Below are 23638 nucleotides of genomic sequence, written 5' to 3' on the forward strand. Positions count from 1 at the left end.
CACGGACAAAGTGTTGACTCTGGCGACAGCCTACAGAGTATACGTAAGCCGGAGTTCGTTTACTGAGCAAGCTGATTCCGAATCAAACGGCCTTTTCAGAGTTGCCTAGCATGCTGACCACCGTCATCTCATGGTATGCAAGTGCAGATTGCACTGAATGAGCGAGACTGAGCAGATGAACGGGAGTAATCCCATGCGCAGGAGATGTAGGATTGATCTTAAGTTTCAGCAGACACCTAAGCTTGGTCAATGGGGTGAGATTTCTTCCAAATTAGAGGTTGATCTGTGAGATATCTTGCGCAAGCTTGGGTAGCCAAGCTTGACAGACCTACGGATAGAAATAGATGGATAGGCTTGGGACCGGGTGCCTGAATGGAGGTAGGAAATGCCTTAGGCAAGGAACTCAAGGCATCCAAAGTGCGCAAGGCATCCGTTCATCAGCTCTGAACCAGCGTGTGGAGCTACCTTACCTGAGGTACCTTGTCCTGGGACCCCAAGCACAATCAGTTGGGTGTAAGGTACTCCGTACCTGAGCTTCCTTAAGAGGTACAGTGTCTCTAGAACAAAGATACGTACTGCCGCGTCTGTTCCCCCCATCTGGCATGACATTGGATGCTTGCGATAATACCCATTCAAAACACCTCTTCCGCCAACCTCGTAGCTCTCTGCTCAGTTATAACATCTTCAGCGACAGCCGACCCGTTGCTCTTTGCCAGGTGCATTTCGCCCATCCCAGCAGCTCCGCACTAGCTGAAACTTCACGCCCAATCTTTTGGCTCTCCCCCAATCAACCTTGCAATAGTGGCTTTGCTGTGTTGAGCTGTTTCGACAGACATCCTGCACGAAGCTTCGGTTGCATTGAGCTCACTACGCGTTGCAACAGCCCACCCTGCTATTGCCCTCGCTGTCATTGTCGATTTTGTTCTTGCTATTGCATGTCCACCGCGTCTCCCGCTACCGATCTCCGTTCTCTGACGCCCTTCGTCACACCGTCTCTGTCCGTCAGTGCTTACCCCCGGCCCATCGCCGCCGTCCTATAACCTCTCCTGTCGACCTTCTCCTTGCACCAAGCTTCGGCTCCCCCTCCTTTGCCCAACATGGCAACGAACAACATGCATAACCTCACCACCCTCATCAAGCGGTACGTCGACCGAAATCCCATCAGCCCGGACTACTCTGCACCCAGCTCTACGGCAACATCGACGGGCTTCAGCTTGCTGTTGCTCCTATTCTGGGCCCACTGTCAGCGCACTCGTTGCTAACCTCGAAACAAGGCTCGAAGCTGCTACGGCTAGGCTCGAAGATATCGCCACCTCTACCATCGAGCTTCCCCAAGCCGTTCCTGCCCTCAATCAATCCGTCGCCTCGCCGCCTGCTGCTTCCAATGCTCCCGCCCCTCCCCCGCCGCCGCAAGCCGCCGCCGCCCCCCAAGCTCCCCCGGAGCCAGTTCCAGAGTCCATTGAGGAGTTCGATCAATTTATTGCCACATCGGTCGAGAAATATGTCAAAACCAGTCAACAACTTGGAGGCCTTGTTGCTGACCAGGTCAGTCATTTAAATACACTCGCGAATCATTCGTTATTTGGATGTTGACCAGGGTCTCCGTAGGCTGCCAAAGTTCTGCAAGGTTTCCAAGCCCAGCGCAACTTCCTGCTCATCACCACGAAGGCCAAGAAGCCTGATTTGAATGGCGCCGAAATGGCTGTCTACCAGGACCTCCTAAAGCCCATTAATGAAGCTCTTGTAGCTGTCAACAATATCAAAGAGTCCAACCGAGGGTCGCCAGTTTTCACCCAGCTGAGCGCTGTTGCTGAGGGCATCATGGTTCTCGCCTGGGTCACTGTCGACAACCGTCCTTACAAACATGTCGAAGATTCGTTGGGTTCTGCCCAATTCTTTGGTAACAGGGTGTTGAAGGAGCAAAAGGATAAGTGTGTCTGCGCCAATGATCCGATGTGATATTGAAGGACCCATGGCTAATGCGGTATACCATAGGGATGCGCAGCAAACCGAATGGGTGAACGCCTTTTACCAAGTCTTCCGTGACCTTGCCGACTACGTCAAGCAAAACTTCGCTAGCGGCATCCCCTGGAACCCGAAGGGTCAGCCAGCTCAGGAGGTTGCTAAATCGTTGTCCGCATCTGCAGCTTCTGCCGCTGCTCCTCCTCCGCCACCCCCGGCCGGCGGTCTTCCGCCTCCACCCCCGCCTCCCGGACCTCCCCCAGTACTGGATATCAAGGAAGAAACCCCCGGTGGCAAAGGTGGACTGGGTGCCGTGTTCTCCGAACTCAACAAGGGCGAGGCTGTGACGAAGGGTCTTCGCAAGGTCGACAGATCGGAAATGACGCACAAGAACCCGTCCCTTCGTACAAGCTCGAAAGTTGATGGAGAGGCATCAGCACGCGGCAAGAGCCCAGCTCCTGGCAAGAAGCCTAAGCCAGAGAGCATGCGCGTCAAGAAACCACCAAAGAAGGTGCTTGAGGGCAACAAGTGGACTATCGTATGAAAGCCCCCTATTATTATGGTTTGAATGGTATGTCACAGATGGCTAACTTTCATATAATATGCAGGAAAACTTTGAGAAGGAGCCTCAGCCCATTGAAATCGAGGCGTCCATTTCGCACTCCATCCTGATCAGTAAGTGCAGCAACACTACCATCATTGTGAAGGGCAAAGCAAATGCTGTGACCATTGAGAACTCAACTCGTCTGTCGTTGATCGTGGAGTCTCTTGTGTCTACTGTGGACGTCATCAAGTCCCAGAACTTTGCATTGCAGGTCATGGGTGCTGTGCCTGCTGTCTTGATGGACTCAATTGACGGCGCTCAAGTCTACTTCAGCAAGGAGAGCACAGACACCAGGATCTTCTCGAGCAAGTCTTCAGGCATCAACCTCAACGTTATCTCGGGAGAGGACGAGGACTATGTGGAAGTACCGCTTCCATCGCAGATTTGCTCCTACTATGATGAGAGCAAGGGCGAACTCGTCAACGAGATTGTCTCTCACTCAGGTTAAGATGAGTAGTTTCAGCTGTAGCTAAGAAAGGGGGATTAGACTGGGAAGAGCTAGAGTTGGGTCTATTTGTAGGAGTAAACATGGCGGCGGCATCTTTTGTTCCCCACCTCACATAGCCTGCTTCAATCTGGAACTGTGCGGTTTCGATTTGCCTGTTTCAGTCACGTTACATTTACACATTGCCCTGCAACCTTCATACCCGCATGTTCAATAGAGGCAATAGAAAGCTGTCGAAATGATGTGCTTGGTACTACCACTCGAGTAATGGGGAGGTGCAGTGTACATAGGCCCAGAATGAGAAGACTGCGAAGGGGGAAATTCTTCAATATGATCGCGGTGGTGCCGACACCACCGGTCACGTCTATCAGGTTGCCAGAGACGCTTCTGCTGTATCGGTGCAAAGAACGACCGGTCATCTACATGTAATCATATATGAACACACATACACACCCTCACATAACTGACGGAGCGCCGGAGCACCCTTGGGATATTGGTCGACTTCTCTTCTCTCGCCCATATCGCCAACGACAACTCCTCTCTCATCCCCTCTCTTACAAAGGATTTCTATCACCGTTTACAGCTTAGCCTTGGCGGGCTTAATGGTAGGGATGAGCAGGTCGCGCATCTCGCCGGCGGCCTCGTTGAGGAAGAAGCTCATGCGCTGGCTGCCCAAGCCCTTGGACACAACGTTGAAGTTAATGCTACGCAGAGATTAGCTTGTTTCTTAGTTTGTTGGGGGAGGCTACACTGCAGCAGACGACAGCACACAAATCACGCACCTGTTCTCGTTGATCATGTAGGCAATTCCGAACCCGCCGTCAATGACCTGACTCCATCCGTATCCGTTGAAGTACTCTGAGCTAAGCTGTGATGAGGACAGGTACCACGAGGAGGAGTAGGAGAAAGCCGGGTCCTGGTAGATGGCAGGCAACTCCTGGCCGGGCTCGAGCAGCCTCTTCAGACCGAACAGGTGTCTGTCGACACCCTTACCGTCTGAGGCGGCAGTGATGTACTCGAGGTGGGAGTCAATGGCCTGGCGGAAGAGGTCGACCTTGGCCTTGTCCTCGATGTTGGGGTCGGCCATGGCGTTGCACCACGAGACGGAGGCGTCTGACACGGTTCTACATGTTTCGGTACGGCCTTGCTGGAAGCGGCGGGTGGCAGCCGACTCGTATGTAGGCCGGTTCTTGCCGTACATCTTGTGGTATGCCAACTGGATGATCATCTGAACGTAGGCATCGGGCGAGCACTTGAACTTCTTGATGAGTCCCTTGCCGTAACCCTGATACGCCTGAACGGCCAGCTCGTGTTGGCTAATGACATCATGGAAATCTTTTCTGGCGCGGTCGATCTCGGCCTGTACTTCCTTGGTAATCTCGAACTTGACGACCTGGGGTTCGGGCAGGTTGGAACGGATTGAGGGGTCAGAGAGGTCAAGCTTGTTGTTGAAGATGAGGTCGTTGATGAAGTCATTGAGACGGTGGGTAGGGGTTCCGTCCATCATGGAGTGCTCTCCCATGAATCCCGACGTAGCATTATCATTGACAATGAACTGGAGGGGCTTGTCGTACCAACGGTTGGCGCCGTCACCGTGCCAGTACTGATGCGCGCGCTCCTCGAGAGTGACGGGAGCAGCGTCGTCAAGGCACACGACAAAGGAGGATGCCTCAACGGCCTCCAGAGAGGCGGCGTTCTTGGGACTGGCCTTGAGAAGGATCTCGCGTGCATCTGACCAGACGTCACGGTTCTCACTGGTCAGAGCGCCCACGGGAGGGACTCTCTGGGCCAGCTCATATACCTTGTTGAATTGCTGCTCGAGCTCTGAGGCGTTGAGCTGCTTGCCGTCCACCTCGTGCAAAATCTTGAAGATTTGGTTTTTGCGGATCGCAATGATGTACTTGTGGTCCTTGTGGGAGAACTTGGCGGGGTAGTCGGCGGGTTTTGCGGCGACACGGCTGGTGTTGAACATCCATTTGTAGCTGTCCATGCAGATAGGCAGTCTCTTCATGTACTCGGGCTCGAGTGTGCCTTCGTCAACCTGCTTCTTGAACTCGAGGACAGCCGAGGTGATGGCCGCGGCCCTCTTGGCAGGGTTCCTTCTCCGGCGGTCGTCACGATGAGAGTAGAAATAGCTCACGTAGGGAACGACGGGGTCTCTGTAGCTGAGGTATGCCGCATCGTTCCACCACTCGTACAGCCAATTGCGGTGCGCGGGATCCTCTCTCCGGGCGAGCAGCTTCTCCTGGAGCTTGCTGCCGACACCACCGGGCTTGACGAATTCCTCGACGGCCTTTTTGCTGGTGGCGAACTCTGATTCGGACAGAAGGGGGTGGAGGGTCTTGATGTAGCGCGCGGCTGTTTCTTCGAGAGTCGGCACAGGCAGACGGGGTAGAGAGTCCTGGAATCTCAGCATGGCGCCCTTGGATTTGTCCTCAACATATCCTGTACGCAATTCACCATGTCAGTCGGGCGCGGATCAATACGCCGAGCGATGCGCATCCTCGGTTATTGAAGGCGCGAGCGCAAACGGCTCGAGAACGGTTGGGGAGTCGCAATTTACCTGAAGGGAGGGAACTGTTGTTCCGCTTTGCTGCAGGAGCCATGGCTGCAAAGGTCTGGAGAGAAAGGAGACGTGGTTAGAGAGTGTGAGAGACAGAGCATGAGGCAGAGAAGATATGTGTTTTGTATGAGAGGATGTGAGAGACGGAAGAGAGAAGCTCCCCAAAAGTAATGGATGGAGCCGAAGAAGCGGAGCGGGGTGGGATCAAGGATGATGGCGTTGAGCCGAGGCCAAAGAGCAGAGCAGAGTAGAGAGAGAGAGAGGATAGCGGAAGGGAAGATGCAACAGCGTCAACGAACAAAACGTACCGGACGATTAAAGGTCAGATGTCTCAAAGAAGTCCTTGCCGTGGCAGACCTAGCCTCCAACGCTCGCAATGCGGCCGACATGACCAATTCTTGAAAAGGATTAAACGTGTGGTGGTGTGTGAGTGGTTGGGTGGTGTTAAAATAGTTGCAGTGCAGACGCAGTGGTGGCACGCACGAAAAAAGGTAGCCGCAGAAAGATCCGCGGCAGACGGCAGACGGGCAGGCGATTCAGTCGAGTGGCTTTTGGAGCCGGAGCGGGGGCTAGCCGGAGCGAGCGAGGGACGAGGACAGAGTGACAAGGTGATAGACTGACGGATACAACAGACACCTTCAGACAGAAGGGGAGACTTGGAGTGAAGTGGCTGCTTGTCACAAGCCAAAACGTAGGTGCCACGCGGGAATCCCTTTATTACCAGCAGCAACGTCGACCACAACAGGGATGTGCGGATTCTGGGCTAGCAGTGTGTCTGTAGGTAGGTACTCCGTACTCTGTCAGGTACCCCAAGAGGAGGCTGCTGCGGTTCGGTACGGGGTCCGGCTATGGGGAACAGCTGGGGTATGGGGTGTCAGGTTCTCTCTCGAAGCCGCCGTAAGCCAGGTGCTTCCGACGATGGGGCGGTGGGGGTGGGCTGGTTTGTCGATACCTCGGGCTGCTAATGTGGCAGAAGCGCCAGGTAGCAGAAGCGTCCCCAGGTGACGGGAATGGATGCTGTGTGAGGTTGACGAAGACACTGAGGTGAGGTAGTGAGCCTGTCCTGTTCTCAGAATACCTAAGGTAGGTAGGGCCGCGAGTGATGGCGTGGGATCGCGTCTTGTCGATAAGGCGGCTGGTACTCCGTAGGAGGATGGGCCGGTGTAGTCTAGGTAGTTCAGCGCCGTAGGGACCAAAGTAGTACAGGCTACCAGAGAGGATACATGTACCCTTTGCGATCCAGAAAAGAGCGAAAAGCTACAAGTACTGAGGAAGACCACCTATGTCAAGGGACTGATCAAGAGCGAGGTAGATGAAGCAAGAGGTGTTGAGAAAAGGCAAGAAAGGGAGAAAGAAAGAGCTGCGCTATCTGGCGTCCTCCGGGTAGGTATGTCCCTATGTTATTATGACAAGCCGGACGGGACCGTGGTCCGGAGCACGGTATCAGGCACAATTCATTCTTGACCCTCTCAGACACCAGGTCTCTGACCCTTTTCTCCCCTGGCTTCCGTTTTGCTCAGTTCTCATTCTAGAGGTTTTGTAGCACGATGCCCGAACGTCCGGCGGAGCGGCGGAGATGGACCTTGAGTTGGGGAAAAGGGCACGCGCGGCGCGCCATGCGCTACAGGCCGCATACCGGCGGCTGCAGCACCGCAGAACCCAGACGGCAAGTCTGCCAGTCTGCGATTGAGTCTCGGCCCTCCATACGTGCGCGCAAAATTTACCGGATTCCATATTGACACCATCTTGCACTCGTTCTCCAAATTCCCTCACTGGCTCATTGCCCCTCGGCGCATCGCGGTGCAGCCGGCAAGGTGTCTTCACTACCTTGGTCATCTGGAGTAGAAGCGGTGGATCGGGACTTTGAGCCGAGGTAAAACAGGGGTGAGCAGACGTTAGCTCCAGAAGCTAGGTAGCCAGCCCCATGCACGCAGCTTTTACCCCGTACTTTTCTTCTTTATGTATGTACTACGTAGTAGGTACGTACGATGGTGCCGACCCCCATCAGTGGATACGCACGATACGGTACATACGTAGTAGGTAATGAGTTGTAACTTGTACGGATACGGAGTATGCGCACATCCTTACCCCAGTATCCGTACGAAGACTCCAGTTGATCTCCATCTCTACTATCTGGAGAAATCCCCTCAATCTGTTCTCCTCACAAATAGTCTCCGAGGCCGGAGAATCGTCGGCTCTCTGCCATTCCTGAGCCTAGGCTCTCGGCTGGATTTACCTAGGATGCTCGGTCGAATACAAATGACTACCGGTGCTCATCGCATTCCGTCTCTGATAAGAGACATATCATGATATCAACCGCCCTATTCGTCAGTGCGGAACACACCTCCAATTCGATTCTACACCACTGGCTGAGGACGAAGACTGATCCGGTGAATATCATATGTATATTACCGGATAGGAGGGGAGCCCCAGACGATACCGGACTGGACCATCGGAGGATCGAACTGATCGATGTCCCCTTCCGTTTACCCGGACATCTTGGCATTTCGACAGCTACCTGAGGCGGGACAGTCAGATACTAGAATGCCTCGAGAAAGGGTGCTCTCAAACCTTGGCGGCAAGGCGCTTTCTCTTTGCTTTTACCTTTTTGCTTCACCGGCCGGTTCATGAAGCACGGCCCCACAGACCGGACGCATGCCACACCAGCCTAGGTCACGGCCACGGTCAGGGCCGCGGTCACACGGCACTTCATCTCACAGATTGCGGTTGACCTCAGCGTCCCTAAGCACCACTACCGCGCCGTACGCGCAATAGTGGAGTGGCTTGCTCAACGGCCACAAAGTAGATCACCTTGACTTGAGCTTACCCATGCAGCTGGATCTGACAACCTTATGCACCATGATTCTTTCCAAACATGTGAGACTAAGCTGACGTAGCACATCCATCAAACTACCAGCACTGCTTCACCATGAGATCAATACCAGGTACAGAACAACACATTAGCATGTGTCAGCGCCCTGTGCCCATGATGTGAGCTCGTAACTCATTTAGCAACCACATAGCTCGAGCAATCACACTGCCGTCCTCAGAGAAATGATGAATTCCCTTAAGGTCTACACTTCACACGATGTTGGCAAGATGGAAAGCAGGTAGAAAACCGGTAGTGCAAGTATCTAATACAATTGCGTAAACGACAAGAAGTCGTCCAGCCATAGGAATCCCTCCGACGCCTAAAATCATCCAGACTATTTCAATTCACCACAATTATTTGTGCCGTTCCCTGTTCATCACCAAACCAAACCCCTTGCAAAATACAGGGACCCCGTTCTCCGCCCACACGCAGAGCAATATTTGTCCCAATGGATCTCATAAATGTCTTCTTCATGGAAGAGACACCGTGCCATGAGCTGCATCAAGCTTCGAAGCTCTTAATCTGCCCTCCACTGCTCAGTGGCTGCACAGCGCCTGCTCCAGGCGCCGCCTGGAAGGTGAGGTTGGCTCCGTCAGACATCGCATCCTGGGCTTGCTTAAGACCTTGATCACCACCCGTCTCGACTGCCGCCTTGAGTCCATCCTGCACCTCGCGGACGCGACGCTTGAACGCGAGGCGATCCAAGAACAACTGTTGCCGTCCTCTTTCGAGCTCTCTTCTCTCTGCCTGCAAGATGGCCTCCATCTCGTTGAAGTACTTCAACTTCAACTCCAACTTCTGCAGAGTGAGGTTGGCCGCAGCGGACACTAGTCTTGTCATCTCACGTTCCTCGTGGGACACCAGGCCAGCGGCCCGGGCGCCCATGGTGGCCATAGGAATGGTGGCCAGCGTCGTCGTCGTCGTAGTAGTTGTCGTAGTGACGTCTTGGCGGATATCAATCTCCATTGAGTCACCGTCCTTGTCCTTGCCCTTGCCATTGGTCACAGCTTGCTCCTCTGAGTTGCCACCCTCAAGTCGCTTGCGAAGCTTACGCGTGAGCTCTTCGGCAGATTTGTTCGCCGCAGCCGCCGTACTAGCAGAGTCTACGAGGCCGGCAAGGAAGCCGACGACGGACATGACCGGGTTATCCGCCTGACTGAAAGGCAAATGGCCGCCCTGCTGTCCAAGCATTGCAAGGCCGGTTGGTGCATTCACGGCAAGGTCCGAGTCCGCATACTTGCCCTCAATGTCCAAGGACAAGAATTGCAAGACGCACTCTTCGCGTGTTCGCGTACCCACGTGATCCGCAATTTCATTCCAGTCGTCGTCCATCCTCTCGATGCCCTCAAGCAACCGAAGGATTTCGGCATCGCTCCACGGTGCGTCTCTGTCAAGGACGGTCGTGTATGTAGGGTTTTCCATGCGGGTGAATTGAGCGCTTGTCTGGTTGCCTGGAAGATGACCCTCGAGGAAGCAGCTTGGGCAAACGTCGTACTTGGTCTTGGAATTCGGGTCGGCCTGAGAGCTGTGGTAGTATAGCCTGGTGCAGTCGATACCGCAAGTGTGACAGTTGACCTTGACAATTGGTGTCTTGGTGGCATCTTCGATACCCGAAACTCCGTTCGTCACTGGCGTTTCGCCATTGGTCTTTGGTTCGCTCTTGTTGAGTTTTGTACCCTTAGCGCTTGCTTCGTAGATGTTGCGGCTGACTTCCAAGTTAAGCTCGCTCTTAGCGACCGGTGTTGCCGCAGCCTTCTTTTCTGTATCGGCACTGGGCTTGCCAGCAGAGACGACGGCGTCGGCAGACGGCTGCCACGGCTGTAGACCGCGTGGGGTGTCGCAAATGATCTTGAAGTGACCAGTGAAGGGGGGGCCGACATGCGAGGGCCGTTGCTCTGCATCAACCTACATCGCTTCAGTCAGTTCACCATACAAGACAGCGCATCGATTTTGATCCTACCTGGTAGTTAATCAAACCCCACTGCTCGAGGAATGAGTGGACGCGCATGATAGCGCAAACATCTCCAGCCAAGTTTCGTCTGCAGGCCGTGACAGTAAGGTATTCCACGGGATTCAACCTGTAGGTGTTGATCATGAAATCACGGTAGTCCTTATAGACAGCTGGTGTTTTACTGCGGTTGCGACTGTTGAAGAACTCGGACATGGCCTTGCGCTCGATGTCGTTGATCGTGTTCATGTCGAACCAGGTACTGTAGCTCGGCAGAACGATAGCGTGCGTTTGCGAGATAAGATGTTCTCGAGCCGCGTTTTCGAGTGTCTCCTTGGTCTTGGAGTCTTGCCCCTCCGCATCGTTTCCAGCTGCAGCATCATCGCCGCCCTTTGCTGCTTGGCCATCCTTTGTTTCGTCGCGGGCACCGCCCATTTCCTCGTCCTGCGTAGCCTCGGGCGCGGGGCCATCGGGGGCGTCGAGGGGATTATCGGATGTGACGCCTGGTGCGGGTGTCGCGCTGTCCTGCTTGATGCTAGGCTCAGCGACCGGGCCTTCGGTCATCTGGACATCTAGAAACATAGTCTTGTTAGATGCCGTCAATTGTACCGATGAAAGCAATGCTAACGGGGTCGCCAATGACACGCACCTTCGGCTCCATCTCCCGGAGTAGGCGCGGCAGGTTGCAAAGGTGGTTGCGAAAGGATAGGATTGCTGCCAGGAGAGGCGGCGTTGGAAATTCCGTAGTTGGGTTGGTCCTCCATGATGACTTCTGATTGAATGGATCTTAGGAGGAGGCAGGCACCCAAACTCTTGTCGAGGCGCGCGGAAGCTCAAGGGCGCAACGCGCAAAATGGAACACAAATTGCACGGATAGGATGCCCTATGACATGCGACTGGTGGAATTGATTGATTGATGATGCAGCCTGTGGGTGTGCCCCTCCAAAAGCGCGTGGTTCTTGATGGGAGATGAAGAGGTGTGGTCGTTATGGAGTCGCGTCTGGATCTGGAGAAATTTTGGCGCGAAGATACCAGGGGAACTGCTCTGTCCTTGGGCTTCTCCAAGTGTACCTTTTCCCTGCGCAATCCCTCCCCCGTTGGAAGCTGAAGCGCGACGCCAGGTCCAGCTGATCACGTGGTCAAAGAGTGTCACGTGTCGGACTAGTATCGCTCACCATGACTAATCTTCTGGTGCACGTCCCTTGTTCAATGTCCTGAGTCCTGAGAAGCTTGGTGAGGCCGAGAGCTCGGAGCATAAAGCCGACTGGGTTGCTGCGGCTAATCTCACCCCCGGCCCAAGCCAGAGCGTCTCTACCTCTGATGACGGCACTTTGACAGCTGAGAAAGGCTTCATGCGAACTCGGCCTAGTAACCTCGGGCCGTGTCCAACCGTTCCTCTTCAACTTGAGATCCTACACATCAACACCCAAGCCCTCGCTCACGGTGAGCTTCGCCAATTGTTCCTCTAGACGAGCCCAGTAAAGTCGGTACTTTTCGCATTCGTCGTAGCCGCACAAAATGCTATTCCTTGCTCGAAGAGCCGCTGGCAGCGGGGCTGTCGCAGCGTCCAGGGGACTCTCGGGGTTCCGATCTGTATCGAGAAGAAGTCTGCTGTCGACCCTCGCCATTCTGGAGCAGAGAGAAGGTCAATTGAACCATGGCTCACTGAGCGCCATCACAGCAGCAAAGAAGCTGGGAGGATCCATCCACGGCTTTGTAGCGGGAAGCAACATCAAGGGTGTTGCCGATGAGGCGGCAAAGGTTGAAGGTGTTGAGAAGGTCATTGCAGTCGACAATGCCGCGTATGACAAGGTAGGCCATTATTGTAGAATATCGACAAATTGTAAGGTTCCGGAGCTGACATTTCCGTACTTGCAGGGTCTCCCCGAGAACTTCGCACCGCTGTTGGTCGAGAACATCAAGAAGGGCGGCTACACCCACATCATCGCTGGACACACTGCCTTTGGAAAGAACTTGATGCCCCGCGTTGCCGCCATGCTGGACTCGCAGCAAATCTCCGACATTACTTCGATCGAGGGTGAGAACACCTTCGTCCGCCCAATCTACGCCGGCAATGCCATCGCGACAGTAGAGTCATCCGACGAGATCAAGGTTATAACCATCCGAGGCACGGCCTTCCCCGCGGCCGAAGTTGCTAGCGGCTCAGCTACGGTGGAGGATGGCGTTGATCCCAAGTCTGACTCTGCTACTGAGTGGGTGTCAGAAGATCTTGCCAAGTCAGACAGGCCGGACCTTGCTACCGCTGGGAGGGTTGTCTCTGGCGGCAGAGGCCTCAAGTCTAAGGAGGAGTTCGACAAGGTCATGCTGCCCCTGGCCGATTCTCTGGGTGCTGCTGTTGGCGCCTCCAGAGCCGCTGTTGATAGCGGGTACGCTGATAACAGCTTGCAAGTTGGACAGACTGGCAAGGTCGTTGCACCTCAGTTGTACCTGGCTGTTGGCATTTCAGGTGCCATCCAGCACTTGGCTGGTATGAAGGACAGCAAGGTCATTGCCGCCATAAATAAGGATGCTGATGCCCCTATTTTCCAAATCGCGGACGTTGGGCTCGTGGGAGATTTGTTCGACAAGGTGCCAGAACTGACCGAAAAGATCAAGCAATAAATGGCAATGTTTCTATAGTTTACAAAGAGGGGTATTTCTACATTTGACTACAGTGCCGTATTCTATGATAGGACCTCAAGCATGGCCTTGGTGGACGTGAATTTCTCCCGCTCCTTGCCCGCAGCCTGACCTTTTCCTTTCTCTACGCCATCAATTTTTTGCCAGTCTTCCCAGCTTGTTCTCTTATGAGCTGAGTCACCGATTTCTGAGCGGACTCCATCCCATCCTGCCGCGGGCTTCTCCTTGCCCGTAGACAGGAATTGCAAACCAGACAGCCAATCTTGAATGATAGAATCGCCCGTTTCAAAGGCGTCCTGCATAGTCGAGGCAATGACGCCAGTCGGTCCTCGTTTAACCCAACCGGCACAATAGACACCGGGGGTTACCCCTGACTGCGTTGCTTCAGAAGCTTCTTCCTGATCTACAGCAACAACTCTGCCGCGTCCATCGTTCATAACGACACCTCGGCGGTCATCGAAGGCTACACCAGCCTCTTTCAAACCGGGCAAGGGAATGGACTTATAACCAATGGAACGGAAGACCAAGTTCGAAGGCACCGTGATAGTTTCTCCGGTAAGCCGAGCTTGAGCACCGGGATCAAATTTGTGAGACAGTTCCGTCCTCTCGAACACAGTGCTCCCAACATCGGTAGGAGAATTTTGGTTGGCCAAAAATTCAACAGGATTCAAGCAGAAGTCAAGTGACCATGATTTCTCGACATCGTGTGGACGAGACACGGAGCCCTTGGCGACCACTTCCATCAAGCGCTTTGCTGCTCTTGGAAGTGACTTGATGTCTGGGGGTATGAGCGTGCTGTCCACCGGATGAAAGCCAACACTTTGAATCTTCATCAACTCCCTGACTTCCTTAATTGTGAACGCGGCCTAGATGGGAGGATCAACTCGTCTGCTCTATTTGGACACAAGAAGTTGAGCGGTTTACTCACCTGCATTGGACCTCGTCTTCCAACGACATGAACCCTCTTGACGCGAGAGGTTGCAAGCTGGGCAAGGGCCTCTTCTGTGATATCTGTCCGCCGCAAGGCATCGATATCCTCCAGGAGCATTCTAGCAACGTCCAGGGCTACGTTGCCCTGACCAATTACGACAGCCTCATCTCCTTTCGTGAGATCGGGTGACAAATCGGCATATTCGGGGAGCCCATTGTACCAGCCCACAAACTGGCGAGCCGAGTAGACGCCTTGGAGATTGGATTCTCCAGGGATGCCGAGGGTTCTATCCTTTGCGGCTCCATATGCGAGTAACACTGCATCATAATTTCGCAACAAGGTGGGAAAGGGCACATTGCAGCTGTCGGGATGACGGCCTACGTCGCCTATGGTCACGTTACCCATGAAGTTAAATTTAGGCGAGGCCGCAACTTCTGTGAATTTGTCCTGACAGTTCTTGGGGTTGTGTAAGCAGCGTGCACCGGTGAAGCAGTCAACGAGACGGGAGATATCGAACCTTGACTTCGGGATGATCTGGGGCAACGCCGAAGCGGACGAGGCCAAACGGTACCGGCAGCGACTCATACATGTCCACCGTAGTCTCTGGGAGTTGGGACATCACTCGGTAGGCAGAGTAGAAGCCTGCTGGACCGGAGCCAACGACGGCCAGTCGGAACGGGGCGTTTGGTTGGCGGACTTGTCTCGCGGCGGCACTTGACGGGCGCGACCCGGAAACGCCGGTGCCCACTTCCATCCGAAAACGGCGGCAAGCTGGGCGCAGCCTGGCCCGGCATCGGGATAGAATCATGGGACTGGTGGAGGGTAGCGCGGAGTAGACTTTGGTCTGTTCTGATGGTTAAGGAACTTGACTTGTCCGAGGTGATACTGGACACCGCGTGTTCAGACAATAATAACTCGAGGTAGCCTGGTCAGTGAAATGGGAAGCTACCACCAAAGCTGGTTGATGCAGCCCGAGTATAGAGCACCGAGTGAGTCAAGTCAAAGAAGGCGTCGGGGTGGAAGCTTTCGGATTTAAATCGAGAATCCACAATCCGGAGCCGGGCCTAGTTGCGGTACCGATGTGAAGCATGGACTCGGCGTCCTCGGCCTGTGGCTTATAAAGCCACTTACTACCTTGACTTGGTTGCCGACACTGGGCTGTGCCTGGAGATTCGAAAGAAGAGTAGGTGCATGCTTTTGCCGCGGGTGAAGATGCCGCGGGTGAAGAAAAGCAGGCCTGCAATTGAAGTATCGATGTCGTGAACCATGAAGCTGTACTACCTTCTTGCAGCTTCTCTTGAACTACAGCTGCCGGTAAAAGTGCCCTGTTGCTTGTAATCGAGGCCTGGTCCAAGCTTTATACGTCATTTCGACCCTCTCAAAAGTTGGGGGGGGGGGGGGGGGGTTCGGGACCAAGTGGATAGCATCTAGTGTACTAATTATGCTACCCATGATCCATGATCCAGACATCTGGAGGTGAGAGGTCAATGATCGTCGAGCCAGGAAGAGGTGCAAACAGACAAGGTAGACAACTTTGGATGACAGCTTTCTGGCGCGACAGGCTTCAAACGAACATTCCCTGAACATGAGGTGACAAGGGTAATTGGGCTTGCTATGGTGCAGCTCCCAAGGCATGCTACCTTAGTACTGCAGGAACGAGGAGTTGCCATAGCAACCGCCGCGCGCCAGCTGCAACACTAGACTCAAGATGTACCCAATGTCAATCAACCGATCCGGGAAGGCTGGAAAACAACTGGGCCTTTGAGCGATGCGGCTTCAATCTTGGCGAGGCCGGGCAAACACAGGATTTGCCTGTACCTTTGCGCATCTCACCCTGAGTTTGGCCTTTCTGATTCTGGTCCCTGTCTTGCTCTTAACCATCCTGCCTCGCCTTCCACCTCACCACCCATTCCCCCACCCCCCACCTCTTTCATTCATTCACATGTCCGTGGTAAGTGAGAGGAAAGCGAGACCTTAGCCACACCAATCCAACCACCGGATACCCTTCAAGTTGGCGGCATTCCAGCCGTCTGACCTCTGTTAAACTCTTGTCCCGCGCATTCCTCTCCTTCTTTTCTCGGAGGACACGCAAGGACAAGACCAACGCCGTGTCGCGACCATGGCTCACCAACCATACCTCTACAATGTCGTCAGCAACAATTCCCGTTTCCCTGAGCCAAAGTTCGACCCAAAGGCAGTGACCCGCGCAAGCTGGGAGCCGCAGCCGCGCAAACCGAAGCCGGATGGCCCTTTGGTAACCTTCAACCGTCATCCCGAGTAAGTTCGCTTGGTCTAGGATTGACAGCGAGGACTGTCTTTATCATGAGGAGTGAGAAAGTTAATACTGATTGCCGTTTCTGTTGTAGTGCTCATCTAGTCCTCAACCATCGATCCAACAACTATGTTGCCCTCGGTCCTAGAACGAAGAGTTGGATCAAGGCGATGCGCATCGTCCAGTTGTGCTTGAGGGTCCTAGAATTAATCGGGGCTGCTGGATTACTTGCTCTACTCATCCTGCTAGACAATATCGAGACTTTGGCTGGCTGGGTCATGCGTATTACGGTTTGTCCACTGCCCAGACTGCCTGCTCCAAGGTTTGGAGTACACGAAATCTGACTGACCTTCTTCCAGCCGGGTGTCGCCATGGTGCACTGCCTCTACGGCATCTACCATCTCCAGCGGCCTGCTGGAGGCCGTAGCCCTGCCTCGTCTACAGCCTACCAACTTTTCGCCAGCATCTCTGATCTTGGCGTTATGCCTCTTTACGCCTACGGTGCTCTTACCGTCAACAACAGCGGCGGCACCTGGAAGACGCGTCTTTCCGACCAAAGCCTACTGGACTATTTCCTTCCAGCCGTCTTCTATACCTTCATCGGTGCTGGGGGCTTGCACTTGATCTCTCTCGGCATCTCAATATGGCTTGGTGTCATGTTCCGCAAGATTACCGAACTGCCCCCCGACATGAACCCTCTAGAAGACAACCTCACCTCCCGAGCCAAACACAAGAGAAATAAGTCCAGTATTGCGACCTCCATGAGTGGCGACAGCGACAAGAGACTATCCACACCTCTCGAGGACCGTCGTCGATCAGGTGCTCCGTATGAGGATGTATCTCGACCACCAAGCATCCCCTTTCAACGAACCCGCGCCGGCTCCGACGTTTCCAGTTTCAACCGCAATTCCTTTGTTGATCTTCCCAGTCGGCAGTATCAGGTTCCTCCAGGAAATCTACAAAACCAGACAGCAGGCGTCAGCGAGTACGCTCGTACGTCCGGGCCTCGGTCCTCAGACCGCGGGTCTTACACCGAGGTGCCGCTCCACGAGACCAACATTGCAGGATCCCGAACTTCTCTCTCCTCTGCAGTCCCAGCCCCTGGAGGCAAATTCACCGAGACATGGTTTGCGACAGACTCCATGATTTCTCGCACTCAGAAGCGAAATCGCGCCATGGACCAAGCCACGACAGCTGCGAACACGCAGCGGCAGGGAACGAGGAACAGCACTTACGAAGCTCTGTCTCAAAGATACAACGTCGCAGATTCCGATTCAGAGCACGACGAGAACGACCTTGCTGGCAGTGACTTTGAGAATGATATCGGCAAGAGCCCGCACCCGAACCCATTGAAGTCCCATCCGACGCCGCCCAAGACCAAGGCTCCGTACTACTCGCTCAGGGATACGGCACTGTCGGACGTAGACCTCAACTCTCGTAGGGTCAGCGGTACCAACGACATTGCCGATGAGAGACCTTCATCGCTCGTCCCTCAACCCTGGCCGCGCAACCGCGACAGCTCCATTCAACCAGAGGCTGATTTCTACTCCAAGCCGTACGGTGAGCTGAAGTCGGCGACTCCTCCGGTCATGATCGGCGGTAACCGTCAAGTCTCATCCGGCAACGACTTCAAAGACAACAAGTACTCGTCAGCTTATGGAAGGCGTAACGTGAGTGGCAAGGTCGCTGAAGAAGGTCTCGCAGGGTCGAAGGGCGTTCAATATGGCGTGGCGCGGTGATGAGGAGGTTTTCGTAAGCAGCGAATGAGTACTTGTTTTGGGAGTTTGATACGAGAACACGGGTTGATTTTCACGACGTCCGGTGGAACAAGACTAGGAAGTGTATGGACAGCTTCATTAAATGTAAAGTAAAGTAACGAGAGCAAGCAACTACGCTGTGATACCAATACAAATAACAAAAGTCATTTTTGGCATGTAAACTAATCAATTGCCCCCTTTCGCGGATATGTCTTGAGAAATAACGAACAACGTGAATGATAACATAGGAGAGTGAACCAGTATGTTATCAAGATCGACCTTTGACTTTTGCGTACCACGACATGAAACCCAACGTCATGCTCGGGCGTACTTGGCCCAGTCGACCCGAGGCTCGGTTTCCTTCCATCCCATGTCGTCCCAGGAACCCAGTCCGGTGAGATGCCTCATCGTCGGCCGTCCATGTGGACAGTTCCATGGTTTATCCAACTCGCCCATGTGACGGACCAGCTTCTCCATCTGTCGTTGTGCCAGAGCCTTGCCAATCATGACGCTGCTGCGGCATGCCCTCATTGCGAACATGGACCGCACCTTGGACGGCCGAGGGGCACTGCTGACTTCGGTGAGGTGGTGGTCGCTGAGCAGAGAAATGAGCTCCTCGAGGTCGGACAATGTGAATGTCGTCTCGCGGCTGAGGGGTAGCGCGAGGAGCTTGCACCTCGCTCCCACGGGTTGGTCACCCGAGCTGTCCACGCTGACCTTGAAGCCGTTGACGTCCAGGGCCGCGACGTTTTCCATGACGATCTCTTCCTCCAGCGCTGTGAGTTCCAGCTGCTTCGGGTGCACCAATCTCTGAGACTGGACCACCGTTGTGGACTGCAGTCTCTCAAAGTTGTACTTTTCGTCCGACGCATGTTGGTCGATGATGAAGAGCTCGTCGTCCCCGACTGCGTCACCGTTTTGGTCCCGAGCCGCGTGTCGAACTGCGATGATGAAGCCGAGATTGAACTGGCCGACAATGGTCATCTTTGCGAAGTCCGACTTTGATATGATCAAGGACAGGGCTGCTTCGGCATCCTGGGCCTCGAGATCCTCCATACCGGAGGTCTTGGACTGTCGGCTTAGGTTTTGGGTGGTGCGCCGTAGCTCTGCCTGCCAAGATTCGATGCGAGACTGTAAATCGTTTGTGTCAATCTTGACATTTTGCCTCTGCTGTAGAGTTGCGTCCTTTCGCCTGCCCCCCCCTTTGAGGGCATTCGACCGAGCATCTGCGAGCATAGTCTGCGCCGCTGCTTCATCCTTTAGAATGTCGTCATTCGTTGTGGCCGGCACCGGGGTCTTGACACGGCTCGATACGTTCGCATGGGGTCTATGTGTTGGACTTGACAACGCTTCGGCCCTATCGAAAGCAGACTCAAATTCATCATCCTGGCTGACCATGGTCTCATCCGCAGGTGCCCTCTCCTCTGAGCTGTCATCGCTTTCTCTACCATCATCTGTCTCTGCGCCAGCATCTTCGCTGGGGTTTTGTGGCAGATCTGTGCTCGCCCTGCTGACACCTTTCTGCCTCGCTGCATTACTCGCAGAGAACATCTGGGTCAGCCTTGAGCCAAAGGAGGATTTTGCCGTGGCTGAGCTCAATGGTAAATGAGCAGCCTTTGACGTCGGCGATGAGGTCGGCTCGTGTCTTATTCTCTTCGAAGCTGGCTCTACGGAGCTGGTGATGATACTCTCTCCAATAGACACGGTTGCAACTTCTAGGGCTGACCGCTTAGGTAGCCGTGAAGTAGATGAAGCCATGAGAGGGTCAACTCTTGGTGTTCTAATAGGTATCATAGCAGGAATCTGGGCTTGTCTACTTTCGGTGCCATCGATAGAAGACTGCGAGACACTCTCCCCCAAAGCATCAGCTTCGTGGTCTTTATGGGCGTCTGAAAGCCGAGCGTTGAAGTCGAGAACCTGTCGCGGCGTCTTGAAAGAAATGCTTTCGGCAGCCTCCGCCGCTGCCTCGTTCTCTGATTCGGACGTTCCAGGGTCGTATTCAGTAGCCGGAGCCTTCTCGCCACTATCTTCAGCGACAGGCTCTTCGGATACTATATCCATTCCCCGATGCAAAGCACGACTGTCGGCTGCTCGTCCAACCCACCTGCTCATTAAGCTCTGGGACTGTAGTTCTGCTGTTGTGAGCTTTTGGGGTTTCCTCTGACGAGGTTTGCGTAGTTGCTTAGTACGTGAATGAGATTGTTCGTCATCGTCTTCGGAGCTAACGTCATCTTCGTCACTTGAACTCGTCTGCTTCGCCGGGGCGGCTGGTGCTTGGTTCGAAGGTTCATCATCATCGTCAGAGCCGTCGCTCTCGAGAACGGGGGCCGCCCTGGCTGACTGTGTTATCTGTATTGGCTGCTGCGCGGACGGAATGGAGTAATCTTGGGATTCGAAAAGGGACGACAAGGCCTCCTTCATATTCTCCAACATGCGATTCTGATCATGCAGCATGATCGTGCGCTTATCCGGACTGACGTTGACATCATATAAGTGCGTATCAAGCTGAATATCAGCCAGTATGAAGGGCGACTGGGAGGCATTGTAAGCCCTGTAGACCTCATTGAAGACCTTGGCGAACTGAGGAAGGCCGCATGGTCTGCCATTGACGAAGAACATTTGTCGATCAGGGGTCTGACGGCCCTCTCCGTGGGCTGGACGACTCACGTAACCCTGGACTTGGACCTTTGTGGAAGTTTTCTCGTCTTGATTAGTGGATTTCAAGCCCGGCCTAGCGGTGGGCTCAAAATGGAGGGAGAGATCGAGTTTCACCAGAACCGTCATCGTCTTGGCGCCGAAGATGTTGACCAGATTCTCTCGCGTGGTGGGATTGCCTTTTGTAGAAAAGAGGATTATACGTTTTCCCTTGGTAGGTTGCTGGGAAACGGAAAACTTGACGCCAGTCTGGATGCAAGCATACTGGTTCAGCAATGCGATGACCTTATTCCATTCTCTCTTGACGTTGCGTTGAAGCTCGCGGCGGCGTACAGGAAGGTTGTGAAACAGGTTCCCGACGATGACGTTGGTGCCCTTCTGGGCGGCGACCACATGAGCTTTCTTGAGCTTCCCCGATGACTCGAACTCGAGTCTTGCGCCTTTGGGAACATCCTGTGCCATGCAGGTGACAATGCTGAATTGAGACAAGGCACATAACGATGACAAGGCTTCGCCGCGAAAACCGAAGGTCTTGAGAGTAGCCAGATCGGAGTAGGTTGCAAGCTTCGAAGTGTAGTGCTTCAAGGCAATTGACTCGTAGTTGTCCGGCGAGACTCCCTCGCCGTTATCCTGGACCTCTATGGAATCCAGTCCCTGGTTCTTGAAGCGTACATCTGGGTGCAGATGTAAGCAATCGAGTCTATCCACAAATCACATGGCAGAGATGGATGTCCGGATTTGCGTACCTATGCTCGTAGCACCGGCGTCAATGCTGTTTTCCACAAGCTCCTTGACGACAGAGCACAGATCAACAATGACTTGACCAGATTGAATCTGGTGAATCTGCGATGTTGTCAGTACAGGACGTGGACGACGGTTTGCGGGGAGTTCACTGTGCGGCCCTCGATGGGCTTGATTGTGGCCATGATTCCTCAATCAATTGTGATTTGATGCGTAACCCGATTTTTCCTATGTCCGTATCTCCTGCTTGTTCTCACATGACGTCTTGACTAGGTGCTTGGTCGTCGCTTGGTGTATGCGCAACGCCATGTCTACATTATATCCATCGGCAGCTGTCGTGAAGTGCTGGGGTGCCTACGAATTGGAAGGGTAGACGCGTTGACCGTGCTCAGACGCGTAAAGTGGACGGATACCCACCACAGGTAGGTCTACCTTCAGTCGGTAGTGTGGTAATTAGATAGGTAGGCACTTTACCTCAGCAGGCTGCTGGCGCATGGGGACCCGAGAAATAGCCGTCGGGTGTTGCCCACCTCAGACCTGTCCTTTGACATCTGGTAATCAGGTATCCCAAGGTCCCTAATACATCATACTGAATACAATATAGCGGATTTACTATTCTTGAGTACCTTAGCAACTTGGATGAAGAGGAATATGGGTAATCAGGCGAACGAATATGCAAGGAGCCAACGAGGAACGTCGATGCGGGTATGCTTGTTCTTTGCATGTTGGCAATGTCGGCCTTAATACGGTACACCATGCAGGGCGCTGTGGTTGCGAAACAAATCAAATTAAATCGAAAGGCTTGACTTCACGGAGATGTCAATCATGGAGCGCGGGATGGGGCTATGCATCCCCCCGCCAATCTACTCCGTATGCGTTCCTGATTTCCGTGAGCATCAAGTCCAAGTTTCCCATACTTCCACATCCTTCACTGCGCGCTTTAACATCTCCCCGAAGCCATCCAACCCTGTCGTGCCTGCCAAGACTGGCTCTTCCACACTAAACGATGTTTTGATTCTTCGAAATGATGTGTCATCAGGGAATTGTGAATGGCTAAAACCAACTCCCCGGTAAGGGTGGGGGAGGAGAGCACCGGCCAATATCCGCTGCATGCACTTAGGTATGAGGGAATCTTGAAAGTTAAAAGCAGATCTCCATGCGTACGGACAACCAGATGGACTTGGATGTGCTTCTGATGGGGAAAACTTTGTGTTGGCACATGTCGTTGTTCGCATTCGTGACGTCTCTAAGGAATTCAGATATCTACAAGATCGTGTTCGCCAGAGGCCGGTAATTCGGAGAATTGGAATGGGTAGCATTGCACATTTACGCAGAGGCATAATGTAATTGTTCCATTGGCCCACCGCAACTGACTGCACTGCAACATCGAATTTCACCACACCCCACGCCTAGAGGCTATTGCCATGCTTCAGAGGCTGGCATCGAGTTGTATGTGGGTAGGACGAGAACATCTTTGTCGATCTCCTTTTTGCCAAGTCTTGTAGCCGTTGCGGGTTAAGAAGACGAAGCCGTAACTTCTCAATAGATCCAAACAACTGGGTGGGCCTTTCTCTATCTTTTCCTTGCTTCGGTAAAGCTTGGCAACCGGTAAGTGAGGGAAGTTGTTCGTCGCTGACAACTTCGGCGTTGGCGATATCAATTCGACCGAAGGAGGCAGGATGCGTAGCAGCGCAGCATGGTAAGCTGCAGAAAGCATGCACTAGCGCTTCGATTCAGATTGCTGGGATGGATGTTGTTGGGGAGATTGAGCATCTCAATCTTTGTCATCAGTCGAGGGGGTATTCGCTTCTGGGTACGGATATTAAGCAATCGGTACCGGCAAGGTCGGGAAAATTCCAGCACTAACACGTAGTAAGAGGTAGCCAACGGCGACGCAGGATGAGCCAACGCGAGACACGAATGATGGGCAAGCTCAGAGTTCAAAATGTATGTAGTAGTTAAGTTTATGCAGGGTGCTACCTAATACATACTGATAGGAAGAAATTTGAACCAACCAAACCAGATATCTTGTTTGCACTCGCTGGAGAAACGACATGAAAACGTTTCACGTCACATTCGAGAAACCATGGGAGGTCAGGGATGCCCGGCTAGCTCGAGAAATTGGGCGAAGGAGGGGACAGTGAAGAGAAAGATGTTAGATTCTTTGGAAAGCACTGGTGATACGGGGGAGAGAAGCCGGAGAATGGCAAAATGACGGGAAAGACGGGAGGCTGGGAACAGAACTTAG

The 23638-nt window shown here is 53.6% G+C and overlaps 7 protein-coding genes across 7 annotated transcripts; 3 read left to right on the forward strand and 4 right to left on the reverse strand.

Moving 5' to 3' along the window:
• Positions 1 to 1097: 1097 nt before the first annotated feature.
• CABS01_12978 (uncharacterized protein) lies at positions 1098 to 3014 on the forward strand (the record flags this gene model as incomplete). Its single annotated transcript, XM_060546325.1, has 5 exons — positions 1098 to 1141; positions 1275 to 1545; positions 1609 to 1931; positions 1996 to 2500; positions 2571 to 3014. The coding sequence occupies 5 exons, from the start codon at positions 1098 to 1100 to the stop codon at positions 3012 to 3014; spliced, it is 1587 nt and encodes a 528-aa protein (XP_060395471.1).
• Positions 3015 to 3588: 574 nt separating this feature from the next.
• On the reverse strand, positions 3589 to 5963 carry CABS01_12979 (choline/Carnitine O-acyltransferase; the record flags this gene model as incomplete). The annotated part of the gene is made up of 4 exons (XM_060546326.1): positions 3589 to 3715; positions 3794 to 5456; positions 5575 to 5629; positions 5883 to 5963. 4 exons carry the CDS (start codon positions 5961 to 5963, stop codon positions 3589 to 3591), a joined length of 1926 nt encoding a protein of 641 aa, XP_060395472.1.
• A 2984-nt stretch (positions 5964 to 8947) lies between these two features.
• CABS01_12980 (SWIRM domain-containing protein) lies at positions 8948 to 11158 on the reverse strand (the record flags this gene model as incomplete). Its single annotated transcript, XM_060546327.1, has 3 exons — positions 8948 to 10351; positions 10407 to 10966; positions 11044 to 11158. The coding sequence occupies 3 exons, from the start codon at positions 11156 to 11158 to the stop codon at positions 8948 to 8950; spliced, it is 2079 nt and encodes a 692-aa protein (XP_060395473.1).
• Positions 11159 to 11912: 754 nt separating this feature from the next.
• Positions 11913 to 13016, forward strand: CABS01_12981 (electron transfer flavoprotein domain-containing protein; the record flags this gene model as incomplete). The annotated part of the gene is made up of 2 exons (XM_060546328.1): positions 11913 to 12206; positions 12273 to 13016. The coding sequence occupies 2 exons, from the start codon at positions 11913 to 11915 to the stop codon at positions 13014 to 13016; spliced, it is 1038 nt and encodes a 345-aa protein (XP_060395474.1).
• A 62-nt stretch (positions 13017 to 13078) lies between these two features.
• Positions 13079 to 14773, reverse strand: CABS01_12982 (uncharacterized protein; the record flags this gene model as incomplete). Its single annotated transcript, XM_060546329.1, has 3 exons — positions 13079 to 13900; positions 13963 to 14421; positions 14483 to 14773. The coding sequence occupies 3 exons, from the start codon at positions 14771 to 14773 to the stop codon at positions 13079 to 13081; spliced, it is 1572 nt and encodes a 523-aa protein (XP_060395475.1).
• A 1311-nt stretch (positions 14774 to 16084) lies between these two features.
• On the forward strand, positions 16085 to 17976 carry CABS01_12983 (uncharacterized protein; the record flags this gene model as incomplete). Its single annotated transcript, XM_060546330.1, has 3 exons — positions 16085 to 16242; positions 16332 to 16527; positions 16597 to 17976. The coding sequence occupies 3 exons, from the start codon at positions 16085 to 16087 to the stop codon at positions 17974 to 17976; spliced, it is 1734 nt and encodes a 577-aa protein (XP_060395476.1).
• A 333-nt stretch (positions 17977 to 18309) lies between these two features.
• Positions 18310 to 21575, reverse strand: CABS01_12984 (DNA mismatch repair protein MutL; the record flags this gene model as incomplete). The annotated part of the gene is made up of 3 exons (XM_060546331.1): positions 18310 to 21323; positions 21396 to 21492; positions 21543 to 21575. The coding sequence occupies 3 exons, from the start codon at positions 21573 to 21575 to the stop codon at positions 18310 to 18312; spliced, it is 3144 nt and encodes a 1047-aa protein (XP_060395477.1).
• Between the last annotated feature and the right edge of the window lie 2063 nt (positions 21576 to 23638).

Source organism: Colletotrichum abscissum (assembly GCF_030869225.1).
Source record: "Colletotrichum abscissum strain IMI 504890 chromosome Unknown Scaffold_41.1, whole genome shotgun sequence".
Taxonomy (NCBI): domain Eukaryota; kingdom Fungi; phylum Ascomycota; class Sordariomycetes; order Glomerellales; family Glomerellaceae; genus Colletotrichum; species Colletotrichum abscissum.